The sequence below is a fragment of the Garra rufa genome, chromosome 13, assembly GCF_049309525.1.
Source record: "Garra rufa chromosome 13, GarRuf1.0, whole genome shotgun sequence".
In the NCBI taxonomy this organism is placed as follows: domain Eukaryota; kingdom Metazoa; phylum Chordata; class Actinopteri; order Cypriniformes; family Cyprinidae; genus Garra; species Garra rufa.
In genome coordinates this window covers 27,696,234-27,715,444 of record NC_133373.1, presented here as the reverse complement: position 1 = coordinate 27,715,444, position 19,211 = coordinate 27,696,234, and the positions used below count along the sequence as shown (strand labels likewise).

Sequence of the window (19,211 nt, the reverse complement as noted above, 5' to 3'; positions counted from 1 at the left end):
TAAACGACTCAGAATTCACATATCAAGTCCACATTGCTAATAAATGCACAGAGAGTTTCATACATTGTACTTAAAGCAAAGTACAACTGTGTGAAATGTTAAATATAGATCAGAAAGCACCGAACAGGACGGCGCCAAATAGGCTAGTGTGCGCAGTCAGGTAATCGGATTACACCTCAGACAAACCACACACCAGATCAATCATGTACTGTCCCTATTGAACAACAAATGCTTCATTTCACATCCTGTTCTTACTCTCATTCACAATGCCGCTCTTTATTAATCGAGACCAGATTTTTGCTCATCAAGTCCATCTTCTAGAGCACAAACTACGGGTGAGTTAATTTTAATATTCCCTGAATGTCAAAGAACAGTTGGGCTGGTAAATAATATGTATGTCTTGCTTAAATTGCGTTTGATTTACAGATATTTATACTGTCTGTAGTTGTGATTTATGTTGTTATAGTTAGTTACTAGACCTTTATATGACCCCCATTTTCATTTTGTGTGAAGCCCACAAGAAGTAGCATTTTTATGCAGTAGAGATGTACCATGGTAATACTATGCCATTCTTTGGAGTACATTAGAATACTATTCAAATATCATGGTATATGAATAGGGTTATCATTTAGTACCATGGTCTATAGGCCTATATTTAAATAATGTAGTATTATCATTTGATACCATCAATTTACCATACAGCCAACATACTTGTTTGTATTTTTGTAAGGAATGGGCCTGGCTGTGACTTAAAACACAGTGAGCTGCTGACCCAGAATAGATAATGTACACTACAAGTCAAAAGTTTTTGATTTTTAATGTTTTTTTTTTTCAGTCTCTTCGGGTTACCAAGCCTGTATTTATTTGATCCAAAATGCAGCAAAAGCTGTAATATTGTGAAATATGTTTGCTATTTAAAATAACTGCTTTCTATTTGAATATATTTTAAAATGTAATTTATTCCTGTGATCAAATCTACATTTTAGCATTGTTACTCTAGTCTTTAGTGTCGCATTATTATTATTATTATTTTTATTATTATGAATATTTAATTAATTAGTATTGTAGGATTTTTTTGATGAATAGAAAGATCCAAAGATAAGCATTTATCTGAAATAAAAAGGTTTTTGTAACATTATACACTATAAAGCTTGGAGTCAGTATAATTATTTTTTGTTGTTGTTGGGAAAGAAACCTATAGCAATTAATATTTTTATTTAGCAAGGATGCTTAAATTGATCCAAAGTGATGATAAAGACAAAAAAGATTTCTATTTGCAATAAATGCTGTTCTTCTGAACCTTCTATTTAAGAAACCTGTTCAAATTCAGCTACTCAGCTGTTTTTAACATGATAATAATACATTTTTTTGAGCAGCAAATTAGAATATTAGAATGATTTCTGAAGGATCATGTGACTGGAGTAATGATGCTAGAATTCAGTTTTGAAATCACAGGAATAAATTGCATTTTAAAATATATTCAAATAGAAAACAGTTATTTTAAATAGACAAAATATTTCAAAATTTAGCTGTTTTTGCTGTACTTTGGATCAAATAAATGCAGGCTTGGTGAGCAGAGAAGACTTCTTAAAAAACAACATTAAAAATCTTACTGTTAAAAAACCTTTGACTAGTAGTGTATGTTATCCAGATGTGTTGTCTAGCTAGGCAACTCACTAAGATTTTAAGACACAGCCACAGGTGTGTCAGGTACGTTTTGTGTATGACTGATGATTAGCAGAATTTTGTAACTTCTTTAACTTTGTTTCATTTGTATCCTAAAATACTTTATCTATTTTGTATAGTGTTATACTTAAATGTAAAATAATAAAAAAAAAACTCTTTTGTCCTTTTAGAGTAAAGAGGAGCGCATTTTGGAGTTGGAAACGGAGAACGCTCTTCTTCATTTGAGACTCGCTGAGGTATGGATGAAGCAAATTCAGTGTGAAATGCATCTAACTCCATTAATGGAGGTCAACCCTCCGCTGCAGTTAAGAGTTTGACCTGCCAGATGGTTTCACTGCAAGATAAGTGGCTTCCAGACAGGCGACAGGTGCTCGCCAGTCTCACCTAATTTACTCACGTGCTTAATATCTGGGTATGGAGAACCACGTACAAAAATGTACCAAAAATATTCATTTTTTGAGATTTATTATGATAATATTATGGTAATATATAAGAGCAATCTAAATACCATGGTGTATAAATATGAGAATAATTTTTTATTATGATAAAATTATGATTTTTTAAAGAGAAATTAATACTTTTGTTCAGTTTGATGCATTAAATTGTTCAAAAATTACAGTAAACAAGTTCTATTTCAAGTAAATGCTGTTAATAAAATGTGTTTTGCATTTTATTTATCAAAGACACTTGGGAAATATTATGAGGAACAACTGTTTTCAACATTAATAATAAGAGATGTTTCTTGAGCACCAAATCAGCATATTAAAATGACTTTTGAAGGATCATGTAACACTGAAGAGTGAAGTAATGGCTGCTGAAAATTCAGCTTTTGCCATCACAGGAATAAATTACATTTTAATATATTAAAATAGAAAAAAGTTATTTTAAATTATAATCATTTTTCACAATATTACTGTATTTAATAAAATGCAATTTAAAAATCTTACAGACTCCAGAATTTTGAATAGTAGTGTATATCAAAATACCATAGAATCACCATCTCCACTGTTTTTTGTAAGGTGAAAAACTAAATGCACTGAACCGTTTGTATGTGTTCCCTATTGACCTGTCCTTAACCTTTTCAAGTGTTTGGGTAAACTCCGCCGTGAGAGGGATGAAGAGCTCCATGCCCAGAGACAGAAACATCAGCAGCAGAGGAAAGTGCAAAAGTCCACACAAGCAGCTCTCTCCAAACTTCTGTCTGAAGTTCAGGTGATTACAAAAACACTGTTTTAAAACAATTCCTACACTGCAAATGCTTTGAAACGCAATGTTTTGAAAATCCAGCATCATCATGTGATCCGTATTGCTCTCAGATGCTGAAACAGGACTTGAGGGATGTTTTTACCATCTACGTGGGGTTTGCTAAAGAGCTGGAGGAACAAAGCAAGCAGCTGTTTGAATGTGTGGGCACTTCCAGAAATGCTATTCAGGATTCCCAAAGTGATAACCTTCAGAGTGAGTGTCAACTCAAATACCAGTATATCAGGTCATCTGTATTGTTTGTGAATATTTGTACCTCCAAAATATTTGTACACTCATCAAATTACGTGGACATACACTTATTCAGTCATATGGCAAGGTCACATGATGGCCTGGATAATGGACCTTCATCTCCACTTCTATTTAATCTTCTGCACTCATTCCCTTCATTCTTAACCATCTGTCTCTTCCTTCATCTGTCTTCTTCTCTATCATGAAACCAGCCGTGTTGTGACAGTAGGTATATGGTGCAGTGTACAGAGATTATCCATGCTTCCCCTCCCCCGGCCTCTCCTCCAGGAAAAGCTGCTGTCAGCAGGGACAGTTAGGTCATGTGTCCTGTGCGTCACCTGCACACCATGGTGACAAGCCTCCCGCGGGGCCTGTGGATCTTATCCCTTGTCATTTATATAGCTGTATTTATAAAACTTAAGGAGTCTCAAAGTGCAAATGAAAAAAATGTTCCTGACAAAAAGCTTTTAAGCATGCATTCAAAGATTACAGTATATGGTGATATTCGTTGCCATTTTCCACTGTCATTATCTACATTTGATTTTTGATATTGTGTTGATCACTACATTATCGTTTCCAGAGATGTGTGGTAAAATGTTTTAGTCCAATATTGACTTTTATTCAATTTGATGTTTACTTTTTGTTACTGTTGGGCTGTCATTAAATATAGTCACCTTTTTTGATCAATAGTCACAGAGATGTAGGTAACCTTTGATTTATTGATCTAAGTGGTCACTAGAACTGATTTTGTGTTTATTTTGTGCATAAAACTGATTCATGTTTGAGTTCAAGCTTGTTAGTTAGTCCCTTTCGTGCCTAAAGGCAATCAAAACACTTGCTTTTTGGTGTACTGTAGCTATCAGACAGTGTTATTGTATAAAAATAAGTCATTTGCACTGTTTCATACTGTAAAATGTGGCTTATGTCTTATTACAGTTCTGTCAAGTTTTTTTTTTGTCCCGGACAAAACGATTTTCAACTACGTTCAATCACTTCACTTGTTTCTATAGTCAAGTCACTTAAAGAAAAAGTTTACACAAAATGTAAAATTTTGTCATTATTTACCCCCATATCCTTCTAAACCTGTATAAGTGTCTTTCTTATGTTGAACACAAAAGAAGATATTTTGAAGAACCAAATCGTTGTTGGTCCCCATTGACTTCTATAGTATTTCATTCCCTACTATAGAAGTCAATGGGGACCAACAATGATTTGGTTTTTCGAAATATCTTCTTTTATGTTCAACATAAGAAAGAAACTCATACAGGTTTGGAACGACACAAGGGTGAGTAAATAATAATAAAAAAAATCATTTTGGATGAACTATCACTTTAACTGTCTTAGTGTTTTCTAATTGATATTAATGTGAAGATCTTTTTGTTTTCCCACAGAGCTCCAGGTTCAGGTGACTGTACTTGAGTGTTCTTTACAGCAAGAGAAGGAGAGGTGCAGAGAGGAGAGGGTGAGGAGGAGGCTGCTCCACAACACCCTGGTTGTACGTATTTGCTTCTCTGATTTTATTTACTGTTCTTAATTTACCTGTAGGGTATAGGGCTATCAATAGGGCTTTGTTGGCTAATGTCTTTGAAACTTGAATATTTCAGTTATGAATATTTAAAGTATTTCAGACCAATATCAACCTGGCTTATCCTTAAAAATGACTGTGTAAGCAGTCAGGATGATTCACTTAAACTAAAAATAGTTGAACTCCACATACATTTTTCTCTGTAGGAGCTGAGGGGGAATATCAGAGTTCACTGCAGGGTGCGTCCAATTCTGCACTTCGATCACATCCCAGGATCACCCACAACCAATGGGTAATGCAATCTAAATACATATTTAATGAATAGTGGTAGATTAATGCATATTAAATTAATTCAAATGTGAATTTACAAAATTGAAATTAATTTTCATTTTGTAAATTATTAGTGCTGTCAAATCAATTAATCATGATTAATCGCATCCAAAACAAAAATGTTGTATATATACACTAGGGGTGCAAAGGTTCAACTTACTCATGGTTCGGTTTGTATTTGAGTCGCGGTTTCGGTACGGTTCAGTATGTGCTATGTTTAGGGAAAAAAATTTAATAGTAAAGAAATAAGAATAATCTAACTACAAGCAACAGCACAAATAAATACAATAGAGTAAAGATATACAGTCATGGCCAAAAGTTTTCAGAATTACATAAATATTGGAAATGGGAAAAGTTGCTGCTTAAGTATTTATAATAGCAATTTGCATATACTCCAGAATGTTATGAAGAGTGATCAGATGAATTACATAGACCTTCTTTGCAGTGAAAATTAACTTAATCCCGAAAAAAACTTTCCACTGCATTGTTAAGAAGGCTTCAGGGCGTCCAAGAAAGTCCAGCAAGTGCCAGGATCGTCTCCTAAAGAGGATTCAGCTGCGGGATCGGAGTGCCACCAGTGCAGAGCTTACTCAGGAATGGCAGCAGGCAGGTGTGAGCGCATCTGCACGCACAATGAGGCCAAGACTTTTGGAAGATGGCCTGGTGTTAAGAAGGGCAGCAAAGAAGCCACTTCTCTCCAAAAAAAACATCAGGGACAGATTGATCTTCTGCAAAAAGTATGGCGAATGGACTGCTGAGGACTGGGGCAAAGTCATATTATCCGATGAAGCCTCTTTCTGATTGTTTGAGGCTTGTCCAGAGAAGAAGGTGAGCGCTACCATCAGTCCTGTGTCATGCCAACAGTAAAGCATCCTGAGACCATTCATGTGTGGGGTTGCTTCTCATCCAAGGGAGTGGGCTCACTCACAATTTTACCCAAAAACACAGCCATGAATAAAGAATGATACCAAAACACTAGGGGTGGGACGATACAGGTAACTCACGATTCAATTCTGTGGCGATATGTGGCCCACGATATCGATAATATCGCGATTCACGATATTCAATATATTGGAAGAAATTTCCTCAACGATATATCACGATATATGTGACTGAAAAAGAAAAAAATACCCATAATAAGGAAATCTTATGCATTTATCAATGCCAACATGTCCAACACTGTGCAAAGAAATATGGATTTGCATAATAACTCACTGCCTCCTGGTCTTAAATGTAAACACTGTACAGCTAGACAGATAAAAGTGCCTGAACATTAAAAAACAACATGAACATTAACTAACATGTGTAAACCATGATACTGAAACGTCAGTAGTAAGTTACTGTAAAGTGCTTTATGTTAACCTGGACAGTGGTCTCATCAATGCATATTCTTCTTGAGGAACACTAACGCCTGTTTCACACATACTCCGTCTGCAGTGCGTATGCAGTCCATGTGCGTTACGTATGCGATGCAGAAGCAGCACGGACTCGTTTTGCTTTCACACAGGACACGTTTGCAGTCCGTTCCTGATCCTCGGCTGTTTACCACAAACACACCATTTATCCGTTATTTTGATTTCAAATACAAACGTGCTTTTTCAGCATTGTGATACTCTTTTATCACAGTACACTAATACAATTCTAGATATATTCACGTTTAAACTCAACGTATAATAAACAACGTATTATTCAATGCACTTGCACAGCAACCGCGTGCAGTGTGAACGCTCTAATCCGTTAACATGGGTGCGGAAAAAAATACTCAACGCATAAGCACTACAGACGGAGTATGTGTGAAACAGGCGTAACTGATCAGCATGCTCAACTAGCGGGTGCGTCTTTGATTTGTTTTTCGTTATCTTCCGCCATTCTTCTCACTTCTCTTTTTTTCTGCGCTTCTTCTCTGATGTTGTAAGATAACTTGTGTTCTTCACTGGCCGCTGCTTCCGCCACTTTACGCCTATTTACTCGAACAGCGCCCCCCGCAAACAGAATGGTAGATATTGGGTAGTGACAGTGACACTGACGACGGGTAAATTAATCATTTGTGTTGTAATAAAATATCGATATTGGCCGTTAGTGTATCGATTATTTATTGCGACAGAGAGCACAACAATATATTGCAATATCGATTTTTTTTCCCACCCCTACAAAACACCCTCCAACAGCAACTTCTTCCAACAATCCAACAACAGTTTGGTGAAGAACAATGCATTTTCCAGCACGATGGAGCACCGTGCCATAAGGAAAAAAAGTGATAACTAAGTGGCTCGGGGACCAAAACGTTGACATTTTGGGTCCATGGCCTGGAAACTCCCCAAATCTTAAAACTTGTGGTCAATCGTCAAGAGGCGGGTGGACAAACAAAAACCCACTTATTCTGACGAACTCCAAGAAGTGATTATGAAAGAATGGGTTGCTATCAGTCAGGATTTGGCCCAGAAGTTGATTGAGAGCATGCCCAGTCGAATTGCAGAGGTCCTGAAAAAGAAGGGCCAACACTGCAAATATGGACTCTTTGCATAAATGTCATGTAATTGTCGATAAAAGCCTTTGAAACGTGTGAAGTGCTTGTAATTATATTTCAGTACATCACAGAAACAACTGAAACAAAGATCTAAAAGCAGTTTAGCAGCAAACTTTGTGAAAACTAATATTTGTGTCATTCTCAAAACTTTTGGCCACGACTGTAAATAAAATAAACAGATTTTTAGTTTTTTAGGTAGGTCTAACATTAGTTTTTAGGTACAGAAACTGAATAAAATGATTAAATGTAAAAAAGCATTGCAATATAAATTGAAGTTTATTAAAGTTACAAAAGCTATTCAGTCAAGAGCAGTGAGTGATTTCCTTGTTGTTGCTGTTTGGTCAATGTTAAGAAATTGTTGTCAATTTAAGAGAACGCACTGATCCAGTGCACTGATACTTAATGTTTATGTCTGCTAGGATACTTGCCAAGACAGGAATTTTGACAAAACAATAAAAAAGTAGAGATGCTCCGATCAGCATTTTTGGGGCCGATCACCGATTACCGATCACCAAGATCATGATCTGCCGATTGCCGATCACTGCCGATCACAGAAAGTGAAAGTGAAAGTTGTGACGAATTGTCAAGTATAGTGACCCATACTCGAAATTGGCCCTCTGCATTTAACCCATCCAAGTGCACACACACAGCAGTGAGAAGTGAACAAACACACATACACACACACACACACACACACACACACACACACACACACACACACACACTGCATTGCAGTCATTAGGATAAAGGTAGTAAAATGTGGTTTAGGCGGAATTAAATACGAATGGCAGGGGAATGGGAATCGTTTATCTATAATCTAGCAGAGTTTGCACCATTTGTATAAATGAAACTAACTCTAAATTAACAATATTGAAAAAAAAAACTGTAGTAATAGGCTACAGTCAATATCTTGAAGAACCACCAAGTTAGGGTTATAGACGACAGGATCGTATATCGACGATAGTTAGAGATCTCGCCTGTTGCTGATGCCTTTGACGATAGCAAGACGATTATTATTATTATTATCAGTCAAAAAGGTGCCTAACTTTAGCGATGCAGTGCGGAGAGTCGGTTCTAGGATGCTTCAGCAACTTGCCGTGGTATAAACACATGCATAGATGAAGTTCTTTGATAATGTAAATGTTCTTTGCTTGTTATTTGTAGCTGCTTTTTAAGATGATGGAAGGATTATACTGTATTGTCCAGCATTGCACAGTCATTAGGATAAAGGTAGTAAAATGTGGTTTAGGCTGAATTAAATACGATATATCAGAATCCGTCTGTATATAGGAAACATAAACATTCACCTCAGTAACATCTATATGCGTTCATTAGAATTACGATGTGATAAAATGGCGCTAAACATATGCACGTGAATTACACGGACACCGTTTCTCCTCATTCTATATGAACTGAACTACAACATGAACTGAAGACAACAATCAGACATACAGCGGTAACAGTATTGCAATATGACGGGTATAGAAAGATACATTCAATTACATTCAAGCACGCACATTTACCACTCACTGAAGATAGCAGAGAATGAAACCGAAAGTATACTTTTCCGCCAAAACTACAGTGAGCGCTCTGTACACGCACAACTTAGTCACATGCCCAATAACAAGACTACCCTTACAAAACGAATAAGGAATTTAGTACTCAAGTTGCATGTTGCCACTGGTAAGCTCTGTTCTGCAGTTGTTTACCTGTGCCGCGTGCATGCACGTGTGAAAAAGTCGCGCGAGTAATTTAGGTCAAGTGATCGGCTTTTTTGATCGGCGCTTTTGGGGTTCGCCGATCAAGCTATTTTTAGCCAATATCGGCCGATCATGATCGGTGGCCGATCAATCGGAGCATCACTATAAAAAAGCTTAATATTTGCGCACATTCTGAGGCGCGAGTTTGCACGCTTCAGATGAGCGCACACAAAGATCTTCTCGCTGCACGCGAGTTTGTGTCTTATGGCTTTTAAATGTTGAAACTGGCAAAGCTTAAATGAGTTTAGTTTAAATCCAGATTGCAATGTGTGCTGTTCAGGTCTCACCTGCACACGAGCGCTATCAGCATCTGGGAGACGACAGAATAAATGACTGCTCACTGCATGAATGTCCACCAGAGCTTTTGCCCGTGAATTGAATGTTAATTTCTGTACCATAAGCCGTCTTCAAAGGCGTTTCAGAGAATTTGGCAGTACTTCCAACCGGCCTCACAACCGCAGACCACGTGTAACCACACCAGCCCAGGACCTCCACATCCAGCATCTTCACCTCCAAGATTGCCTGAGTCCAGCCACCCGGACAAATGCTGCAACAATCGGTTTGCATAACCAAAGAATTTCTGCACAAACTGTCAGTAACTGTCTCAGGGAAGCTCATCTGCATGCTCGTTGTCCTCGTCGGGTCTCGAGCTGAATGCAGTTCGTCATCGTAACCAACTTGAGTTGGCAAATGCTCACATTCGATGGTGTCTGGCACTTTGGAGAGGTGTTCTTTTCACGGATGATGTCAATGTTGTGGATCGAGTGGCTCATGGTGGCGAGATTCTGAGGCCCGTTGTTGTGCCATTCATCCATGACCATCACCTCATGTTATGATCCAGTCTTAATTAGCACGGGTATATTTGTAGCAATAGCCAAAAATACACTGTATGGGTCAAAAGTATTGCACAGGTGCTTTTCAGCTTCCAGGAATTGTGTACAGATCCTTGCAACATGGGGTCCAGGGTTACATATACATATAAATATACACACCATGCGCACATGTTATGTATACACAAACTTTTATTTTCAAATCGATCGATCGCAATTAATCGATTTGACAGCACTGTAATTGATTTTATAAAATATCGAGTCAATTAAAATCAAAATATTATTTCATACAGAAACCAAATGCTTTTGTTTATCTTTGTAGGTGTACTAAATTTCATTTTCCTTTTTAAGATCTTCATCATGTGAAGCAGTAGTGCAGGCCATCAATGATGTGAGTGAATTGATTATTTGTAGTTTTTATGGGTTCTATAAAATTGTAATGTCCCTGTACTACACCCTTGATTAACCATCTCTGACCACCCTTGTGTTGCAGGACTCTGTTTTTGTGAACTGCGCCAAAACCTCAAGTCCTGTAATGAACAAAATATTTGAGTTTGAAAGGTATTTAGACACTGAATAAAATGTGAACATTTAAGATGGGAGCTTTGGTGGTAGATAATGTAGCATGTGTCTGTGATTTATTTGATTTGCAGAGTACATGGTCCAGAAGACAGCCAAGAGACTGTGTTTGAGGAGGTGAAACCCCTTCTAACGTCTCTACTTGATGGGTGAGTATTCTGTTTCATTCAACCAGGTTTAACTATTCACTTTGGGAAGAAACTGGGAAAAAAATGACTAAATATAGTTGAAGGGATCATACAAAATGCATGTTAATTTTTATTTAGTACTGACCTGACTAAGATATTTCACATAAAATATGTTTACATATAGTCCACAAGAGAAAATAATAGTTGAATTTATAAAAATGACCCAGTTCAAAAGTTTATATACACTTGATTCTTAATACTGTGTTGTTGCCTGAATGATCTACACCTGTGTTTTTTTGTTTGTTTTGTTTTTTTGTTTAGTGATAGTTGGTTTTGAGTCTCTTGTTTGTCCTGAACAGTTAAACTGCCCGCTGTTCTTCAGAAAAGTCCTTCAGGGCCCGCAAATTCTTTGGTTTTTCAGCATTTTTGTGTATTTAAACCACTTCCAAAAATGACTATGATTTTGAGATCCATCTTTGAGGACAACTGTGGGACTCATATGCAACTATTACAGAAGGTTCAAACACTCACTGATGCTTCAGAAGGAAAAACTATGCATTAACAGCCGGGGGGTGAAAACCTTTTGATTTTGAAGATCAGGGTAACTGAATAAATTTAACTTATTTTGTCTTTTGAGGAACATATAAGTACCTTTCTTGTAGCTTCAGAAGGGCAGTACTAAATGAAAAAAAAAGTAATTTAGGCAAAATAAGAAAAATGTACACATCTTCATTCTGTTCAAAAGTTTTCAACCCCTCGGCTCTAAATGCATTATGTTTTCTTCTGAAGAATCAGTGAGTGTTTGATCCTTCTGTAATAGTTGCATATGAGTCCCTCAGTTCAAGTATTATTTTCTCTTGTGGACTATATGTAAACCCCTTTTATGTGAAATATCTTCTTAAGGTCCGTACTAAATAAAAAATAACATGCATTTTGTATGATCTCTCTTATTTGGGTAAAATAATTAACATTTTGCAGATTTTGCAAGGTGTATGTAAACTTTTGACTGCAACTGTATATAATTTTCATATACATGACGTTCTGTCCTTCATTTCAGGTATAATGTATGTATCATGGCATATGGCCAAACGGGCAGTGGAAAGACACATACAATGATTGGCTCCTGGTCTGAGGATCCCACAGCTGCAGTGCAGGACTCTCAACAGGGCATCATTCCAAAAGCAGCCAATGAGCTATTCAAGTAAGCCTCGGCTCACATCACTCTAATAGCACAGCTAAAATCACTACACGTTTCGCTCATCTACAATATTATAACATAAAGTCTATCTGTATTGATAAATGTTCCAGGCTGATCTCTGAGAAGCCAGCAGAAAGTCACACAGTGGAGATGTCAGTGGTGGAGGTCTATAATAATGAAGTTCTGGACCTGCTGGCCAAAGATGAAGATGGGGCGACAGTTGGGGTAAAGAGAGAGGTCATCACCACCAGCACAGGCACCAGTGAGGTGCCCTGCCTAACATATGAGTGAGTTACAGTAGTCAGCATGAAGATACAACAATATATTTAAGCAATAAGGTACGAGAGGCCGTGCTGTATCATGAATAAATCACGGCTGAAGGGCGTTGTTAGGCACGACGCGAAGCGGAGTGCCTGCAACCCCTTCAACCGTGATTTATTCATGATACAGCACGGCCTCAAGTACCTTATTGCTTTTTTATAAAACGGTTAGTTCCATTCCTCAATTCTGATTGGTCAGCAGCTGTGTCGTATTCATGATACAGCACGGCTATGACCGCTTCACTCAACGGTTTTGTGTATCATTGAACCTCCTTAGCAACCACCTTTAGCAACGTAAACACAGCTGCAGCAGTTAGGGACTACTTTTTACAGCGGAAGGCAGTTAATGATTTTACTTTATGAAAACGTACAACCTAATTTACATATAAATTAATATATATTTTTGATATTAATATTTTTATTGTGTGGTAACCGTTTTATAAAAGCAATAAGGTACTTGAGGCTACTATTAATTTATATATATTAAGTTGTACGTTTTCATAAAGTAAAATCATTAACTGTCTTCCGCTGTAAAAAGTAGTCCCTAACTGCTGCAGCTGTGTTTACGTTGCTAAGGGTGGTTGCTAAGGGGGTTCAATGATACACAAAACCGTTGAGTGAAGCGGTCATAGCAGTGCCGTATCATGAATACGACACAGCTGCTGACCAATCAGAATTGAGGAATGGAACTAACCGTTTTATAGACCTTTTTCCTGAACACGGAAGTAAGTCCGACTCTTAACTGAAAGAATGCTTTGCATTTCCGGTCTGCATTGTTTCTAGTCAAATTAGGGTATATTCCGAGCTAATAAACTAATGTTAAACCTATTAAAATGTTTTTAAAAAGCACATGGCTCCATAGCGCCATCACTTGGCAATGTCGCAATGACCGTCATTTGTCAGTGCCTCACTTTAATGAGTGTGTAGATGACACAAAGCAGCGGAAGGTAGCTACATTAAAAACAGATGGACGCTATTTGAATGGGTTCCTATGGAAACCGGAACAGAAAAGCATTCAATCTGACGTTAGAATTCGTAATGGCGGCGCTCATCGTTTACTCAGGAAAAAGGTCTATAATAGTAGATTAAACAGTTTTGGTATTTTTAGGTGTATTAATGCATGTGTGTGTTGGATTTAAGTTTACAATCAGCATTTATTTGTTTGTTTGCCTGGCTTCTTCATTGTACTTTGAGCTTTTGCTGCATGCACACGACTGTCACGGGTTTGCATGTGTTTGACCAGATTTGTTTGTGTGTGTGTCAGGTTGGTGCGGAGCTCTGCAGAGGTGATGCAGCTAATCAATTCTGTGTTAAAACTAAGATCTCACTGTCCCACCCTGGTGCACATGGACTCCTCCAGATCTCATTTCATCGTCACTCTCACCGTCACCTCCAAAAGTCCAGATGCACTGGCTCTAGGTATGATATACAGTGTTTCTTCAAGAGTCCCAGTCCCCAGCTCGCACATTTTGAAGCTCTAATGTTCCCTCAAGCCATATGCCGCTATCTGCAGCACACGCGGTTATGGTTGTTAAGTGAGACCGAGCGTATTATCTAAAGACGCACACACAAACAGTCATTCAAACAGCTCCATTTTCTTACACACCCACTGGATTAGTCTTCACGTACACACATACACTCAAGCACTTTCTTGCTGCATTAAAAAGAGAGCCCAATGCTCACTCCAAATGTAGCACTGACATTTTCTTGGTTAAATAAACATTACTTACACTAACAGAAAAAGAAAGAAATAAAAACAATTCTATTTTATGTTTTAGATTAACAATGTAATCAATATTCTGTTTATTAAACCCAAGTATGAATCTTATCAAGTTAGTGTTTTTAAGCATTTACATTTATTCCAAAATAATAGCTCAAGGCAGTAACAAATTAAACAATATATTTTATTTGTGTAATATAACTTATGTTCAGCTATTCTGTTTTTAATAGTTAATTTTTAACTATTTTTGAATTTTTAAGATCATCAGTCTTTAAAGCTCATTAAATATTGGTCACAGACACAGATTTACTTTAAATTTCACCAAGTTGATTTCTCACTAGAAACTCCAACAGATCATGTTCTCATGCTATTTTAAGTCTTATTTTGATGTAACAAAGTGGATAATCTAAATGCGTTTTAGTTTTTTCAATTAGTCTTCCCATTAACGGCATTATATTGTTCATTCAGACTGATTTGCGAATGCAAAACGTGCATGAACACAAGAGGTTTATTGCATGAGTCAATCGTAGCCGAACAGATCCAATCATATCGCAATGGAGGCATTGCCTCCTCTCATGTGACTTTCCCCCATTAATTCTCAATTAACCCCCACAAAACCCACCGCACACTTTAGGGGGTCTGTTAAAACTCAATAGGCGCGGACTCCTGCTGGAACTTTACCAGCTGGTGTCACAGTTGGACAATGGTTCTTTAGAAAAACAAGTGATTTATACACTTTTTAATGCTATATTTTGTAATATTGGTGTTTTATTTTTGTATAACACCAATTTCTCATCCAATATTTTGAGGAGACACTGCCTCCCTTGCCTCCTTAAAGAAAACGCCTCTTATACATATATAACTGTACATATATGGACTCATGCACTGTTATCTACATGTGTTGCAGCTCGTCGTCTGCAGAATGCCAGACAGGACGTCCAGCGGGTGTCTCAGAAGGAATGGTGGAGCCCACGCTGCCGCAGAGCTGCTTCCTCACGCTCGTCTAGCCCCGCCTCCTCGCCGTGCCACTCACCATGCCCCTCTCCCCGACCCAGCATCACACAGCCCCCCCTCAAAACCAAGCTGCAGTTGGTAGACCTTGCTGGGAGCGAGTGTGTGGGTAAGAGGATGCAATGTTGTGCTCCATCTGCCATAGACATCATGAGTAGTTACTTGTTAATCTAATAAAACACAATAACCGTATTCAGTCATCAGGCCATTAGGTAAGGTTTATGGAGTGTTAAATCTCAGGTCAGATTTTATTAAAGTGCTAGTAGTAAATAAAGATGTGATAGTGTTTTAGCACTAATGTTTAGGGGTGTGTTTAGGGATGTCAGGTGTGACCGGTGCCGCTCTGTGGGAAAGCTCCTGTATAAACCGCAGCCTCTCAGCTTTGTCTGATGTTCTGGGAGCTCTAGCTGAAAGACGACCTCACGTACCCTACCGCAACAGCAAACTAACACATCTACTACAGGACGCCATAGGTGAGAGCAGATTTACTGTGAAACACCACAGTTATACACATGAAGACTGTAAAAACAGCACTTGCTCCCTATTTTGAATCAAAACCAGATACTCTGCCTGTTGGTCCTTTGTTCTGTCTAGCTAACTTTCAATCATCCATCCATCCAGAAAATGTGGCTAAAGACTTCACTGAAAGGGATAGTTTATTAATTACACACCTGCAAGACTTTCGTTCATCTTCGGAACACAAAATAAGATATATTTGATGAAATCCGAGAGCTCTCTGACCCTCTGGTCCTTGTACGTACCTTTCTGAACCTTGAACGTGGAAGGACCCTTGCTGTTTATAGAGGGTCAGAAAGCTCTCAGATTTAATCAAAAGTATCTTAATTTGTGTTCTGAAGATGCACAAAAGTCTTACAGGTTTGGAACACCATGAGGGTGAGTAATTAATGACGGAATTTTCATTTTTGGGTGAACTAACTTTAATTCTGGGGCAGTCATGGAAAGATTTTGTAACATTTATTTCCATGTATGTAGTGCGTGACCTTTGCTGTTATTTGAACCACAGTTAAAACCAGTTCAACCAGTCAGGTTTTAACCTGCCACAATAAGTGTCATAGACAAGGCCTACCTAGATTCTTCCCTCTTGAGCCTCACCTGACTATCCTTTTGATATCTTTTCTGTCTGGTTTCTGCCACAGGAGGGGATGCCAAGCTTCTGATAATGCTGTGCGTATCTCCCACTCAACGTTTCCTCACTGAATCTCTTCAGTCCCTGGGGTTCGGTTCCAGAGCCAGACAGGTCCAGAGAGAACCGCCACGCAGGAAAAACACAGCCCTAAAGATGAAGTGACCAACAGGGACATCCATTAGAAAGCTTTTTATTTTTATTTGTATGAATTTCGATCACAGGTTTATGGTGCTCAGGTCATGTTGAAAGATACAGTGCTTTGTAGGATTAAATTTATGTTGATATCATAGTTGCATATGTTAATGCTTGTTAGTATTGTTTACAAAGTGATTCTATTATTATTGTCATTTTTGGACAGGTTACACACAATCTCTTGGACATAGGAGATTTTCCTCTCCTCTGAAAAAAAATGTTTACAGGTTTTTGTGTCTAGTGTGAGTGGAATACTTCTGTTTATGTGTGTCTATGTGCAATTATCTATTTGTTTGCTCTAAAGTATTGAGGCGATGATGAAACATGTATGGCTTGTTTGCAACCTGACTCTAGTTGACCTTAAATTTTACTAGGTAATTTGAAGCCTTTCCTATGTTATCACTATATATAGGTATATTTAAATATGCTTTAGAATTAATAAAAAAAATAAGTAAATAATCTAAATCTGCTATTTTCTTTTCGAATAGATTAACCCATATTATTACAAAGGCACTGATGTACTTTGTTTTTTTCTATCCCCAGAGTAGTGTAGTGGTGCTAGGTCGTGTCTTTCTTTATTTACATATTCGTCACAACCAATCGGAGCCTTCTGATGCATGATGTAACATGAAAACACGGAAGTGTCAATGTAAGCGTTACTTAAGCAGAGACTTGTTACATAGCGCTCGTAACTTCAGCTTCTTTATCTAGAAGTTATAACACGCCTGTCTGTGGCGGATGATTAAATACTGCGCTCAAGCTTCACTTGCTGCATTTTAGCGCTCGACGGCGGACAGGTGAGTTTATATATCACTGCAATCTGTGGAAAGTGTATATTGTAATAGTTTGATTTCAGCGCAATTTGGCAACATTTGGACAGTGTTAATGTAAAGTCGTAGCCCATATTTCATCCATATGCATTTTTATTAATGTTTGCGTATGAGGGAAAAAACAACTGCTTGGGTTGCACGAGATGGAAAACTTGTTTACTCTTTTCCTGTAGGGGAGAACTGCATAATAATTTAATGTAAAACAGACTGGGCAATTTGAGTTAAAATAAGCTAATTATTATGTATCTATATAATTTTTAAAAGTTTTTTCTCCTCAGTATCGCGAGATAAAACGCAGAACATTTACTGTTTACAGCATGTCAAAACTAACACTAACAGGTTTCAGTGTTCTTATAATGTTAATATGAGCAGAAAAGTATAAAATCCTATCAAAATGTACAACACAATCCAGTTGAGTCTCAATATTGTTGTATGAAAACATAAATATCGCCTATTTTTTCACGTATATTTTAGGTCAAATATTGAATAATTACAAACAGTTCATCTGCTGTCAGGAGCTTTATTCTTAAGTAGTGGCATTTCAAAATAGAGGGTTTTATATATAGGGACTTGACTTTGACTTAAGTCACGATTTGGTCAGTTACCCGGATGCGCGGCTATATTGGCGATACTCGGATGTAAACAATAGCATGGATTACTTGGTTAATGTACTACTGAATACATTGTTCTGCTAATTTATGCTGTCTAAACCATGGAAAAAAACATTTGGCAGCTGCTAAATCATATAGAGAAGGACTTGGTAAGTATGAAAAGGCACAATATTTTTTATAATAGGTGGTAAAGATACATACAAGCAGTATTAATTAAGATATTAGCCAAATATTTAAACTACCTGACCGGAAATGATAAGAACAAACATGAATGTTGTCAAGATTCTTGCCCTGGAAATCCTGGTTTAGTGTGGCCAACCACAAACGCCTTTTGTTCCTCAGACAGTCTTTTGCACTCTTCTCCTTGATTTGTCATAACTTTGGCAATCTGTAGTACTCCAAATGTTTTTCCTAGTCTGACTGATTAGTACAGCCCAAAACATGACAATTATTGATCATTTTCAGCAGCAATAATCAGCAAAATATGCGGGTTTTGTTTGAGTCAGTGGCATTGTTTACGTTCAGTGCTGCCAATATGGCCAATTGATGACACGTCGTGAAAACACTCTAGTATTTTGTCTAAATAGTTTGCAACTTTATTAATCCTTTTTCTATTTATTATTTTGAACAGCATTACAGTCAAGATGCTTAAAGCCATTGGTCAAACTTTTTTTTCTACTGGACTCCAAAACCCAAAGTTCACTGCTCAAGAGAGTAAGGTTAGTGTTTAGGCCTACGTGTTCATGCGTGTACATATGTGATTTTGCCAAAAACCTTCTAAACTTTACTGCAGACTTTGGATTTGTTAATATTTACTTATTGCTTATAAGCAGAGCTAATGCTTAGTTTTTAATGCAGTCTGCTCATATCTAGATTAAAGCAGACCTTGCTTGTTTTGTTAATTGTTTAATGTCTCATATGTTTCCAGTCACATTTAATGAATAAATGCTTTTCAGGGTGAAGACTATGAGGTCCGCACTTACCACACAACAAACTGGGTCAGCACAGCTGTGCCTGGCATGGATCAGGACGGGGCTCTAGGCACAGGCTTTAGAAGACTCTTCAAATACATTCAGGGGAATAATGACAAGAGTAAGTGGTCATGTTCCTGTAGATGACAAGAAACACCGTTTTCTTGTAGCGGTAGACATTCAAGATTAGAGCTTTCAGCCATTATTTACGCATTTTGGGCTTTTTCATTTCATAACACATATACAGTTGAAGTCAAAAGTTTACATACACCTTGCGGAATCTGCTAAATGTTAATTATTTTACCAAAATAGAAAGGATCATACAGAATGCATGTTATTTTTTTTATTTTTT

General features: G+C 37.5%; 2 protein-coding genes across 2 annotated transcripts in view; both read left to right on the top strand.

Moving 5' to 3' along the window:
- The first annotated feature begins 205 nt into the window (after positions 1-205).
- kif25 (kinesin family member 25) lies at positions 206-16,865 on the top strand. The gene is made up of 15 exons (XM_073817102.1): positions 206-335; positions 1,857-1,922; positions 2,773-2,898; positions 3,003-3,144; positions 4,572-4,675; positions 4,912-4,997; positions 10,504-10,543; positions 10,646-10,713; positions 10,806-10,880; positions 11,917-12,060; positions 12,168-12,344; positions 13,642-13,796; positions 15,005-15,217; positions 15,426-15,581; positions 16,266-16,865. Exons 1-15 carry the CDS (start codon positions 267-269, stop codon positions 16,415-16,417), a joined length of 1,773 nt encoding a protein of 590 aa, XP_073673203.1. The 5' UTR covers positions 206-266; the 3' UTR covers positions 16,418-16,865.
- A 224-nt stretch (positions 16,866-17,089) lies between these two features.
- Positions 17,090-19,211, top strand: part of hebp2 (heme binding protein 2) — a 4,289-nt gene continuing 2,167 nt past the window's right edge. Inside the window, exons 1-3 of the mRNA XM_073816927.1 lie at positions 17,090-17,244; positions 18,520-18,607; positions 18,845-18,980. Coding sequence (XP_073673028.1) covers positions 18,533-18,607; positions 18,845-18,980 — 211 coding nt within the window. The 5' untranslated portion in view covers positions 17,090-17,244; positions 18,520-18,532. The remainder of the gene's footprint in view (positions 17,245-18,519; positions 18,608-18,844; positions 18,981-19,211) is intronic.

What these genes read in the sequence shown, in the direction of transcription:
- kif25 (XM_073817102.1), top strand. Translation starts at nt 267, where the DNA reads ATGCCGCTCTTTATTAATCGAGACCAGATTTTTGCTCATCAAGTCCAT. An exon ending in GGATCACCCACAACCAATGG is followed by an intron (nt 4,998 to 10,503) that starts GTAATGCAATCT and finishes TTCCTTTTTAAG; the next exon opens with ATCTTCATCATGTGAAGCAG. An exon ending in TAGTGCAGGCCATCAATGAT is followed by an intron (nt 10,544 to 10,645) that starts GTGAGTGAATTG and finishes CTTGTGTTGCAG; the next exon opens with GACTCTGTTTTTGTGAACTG.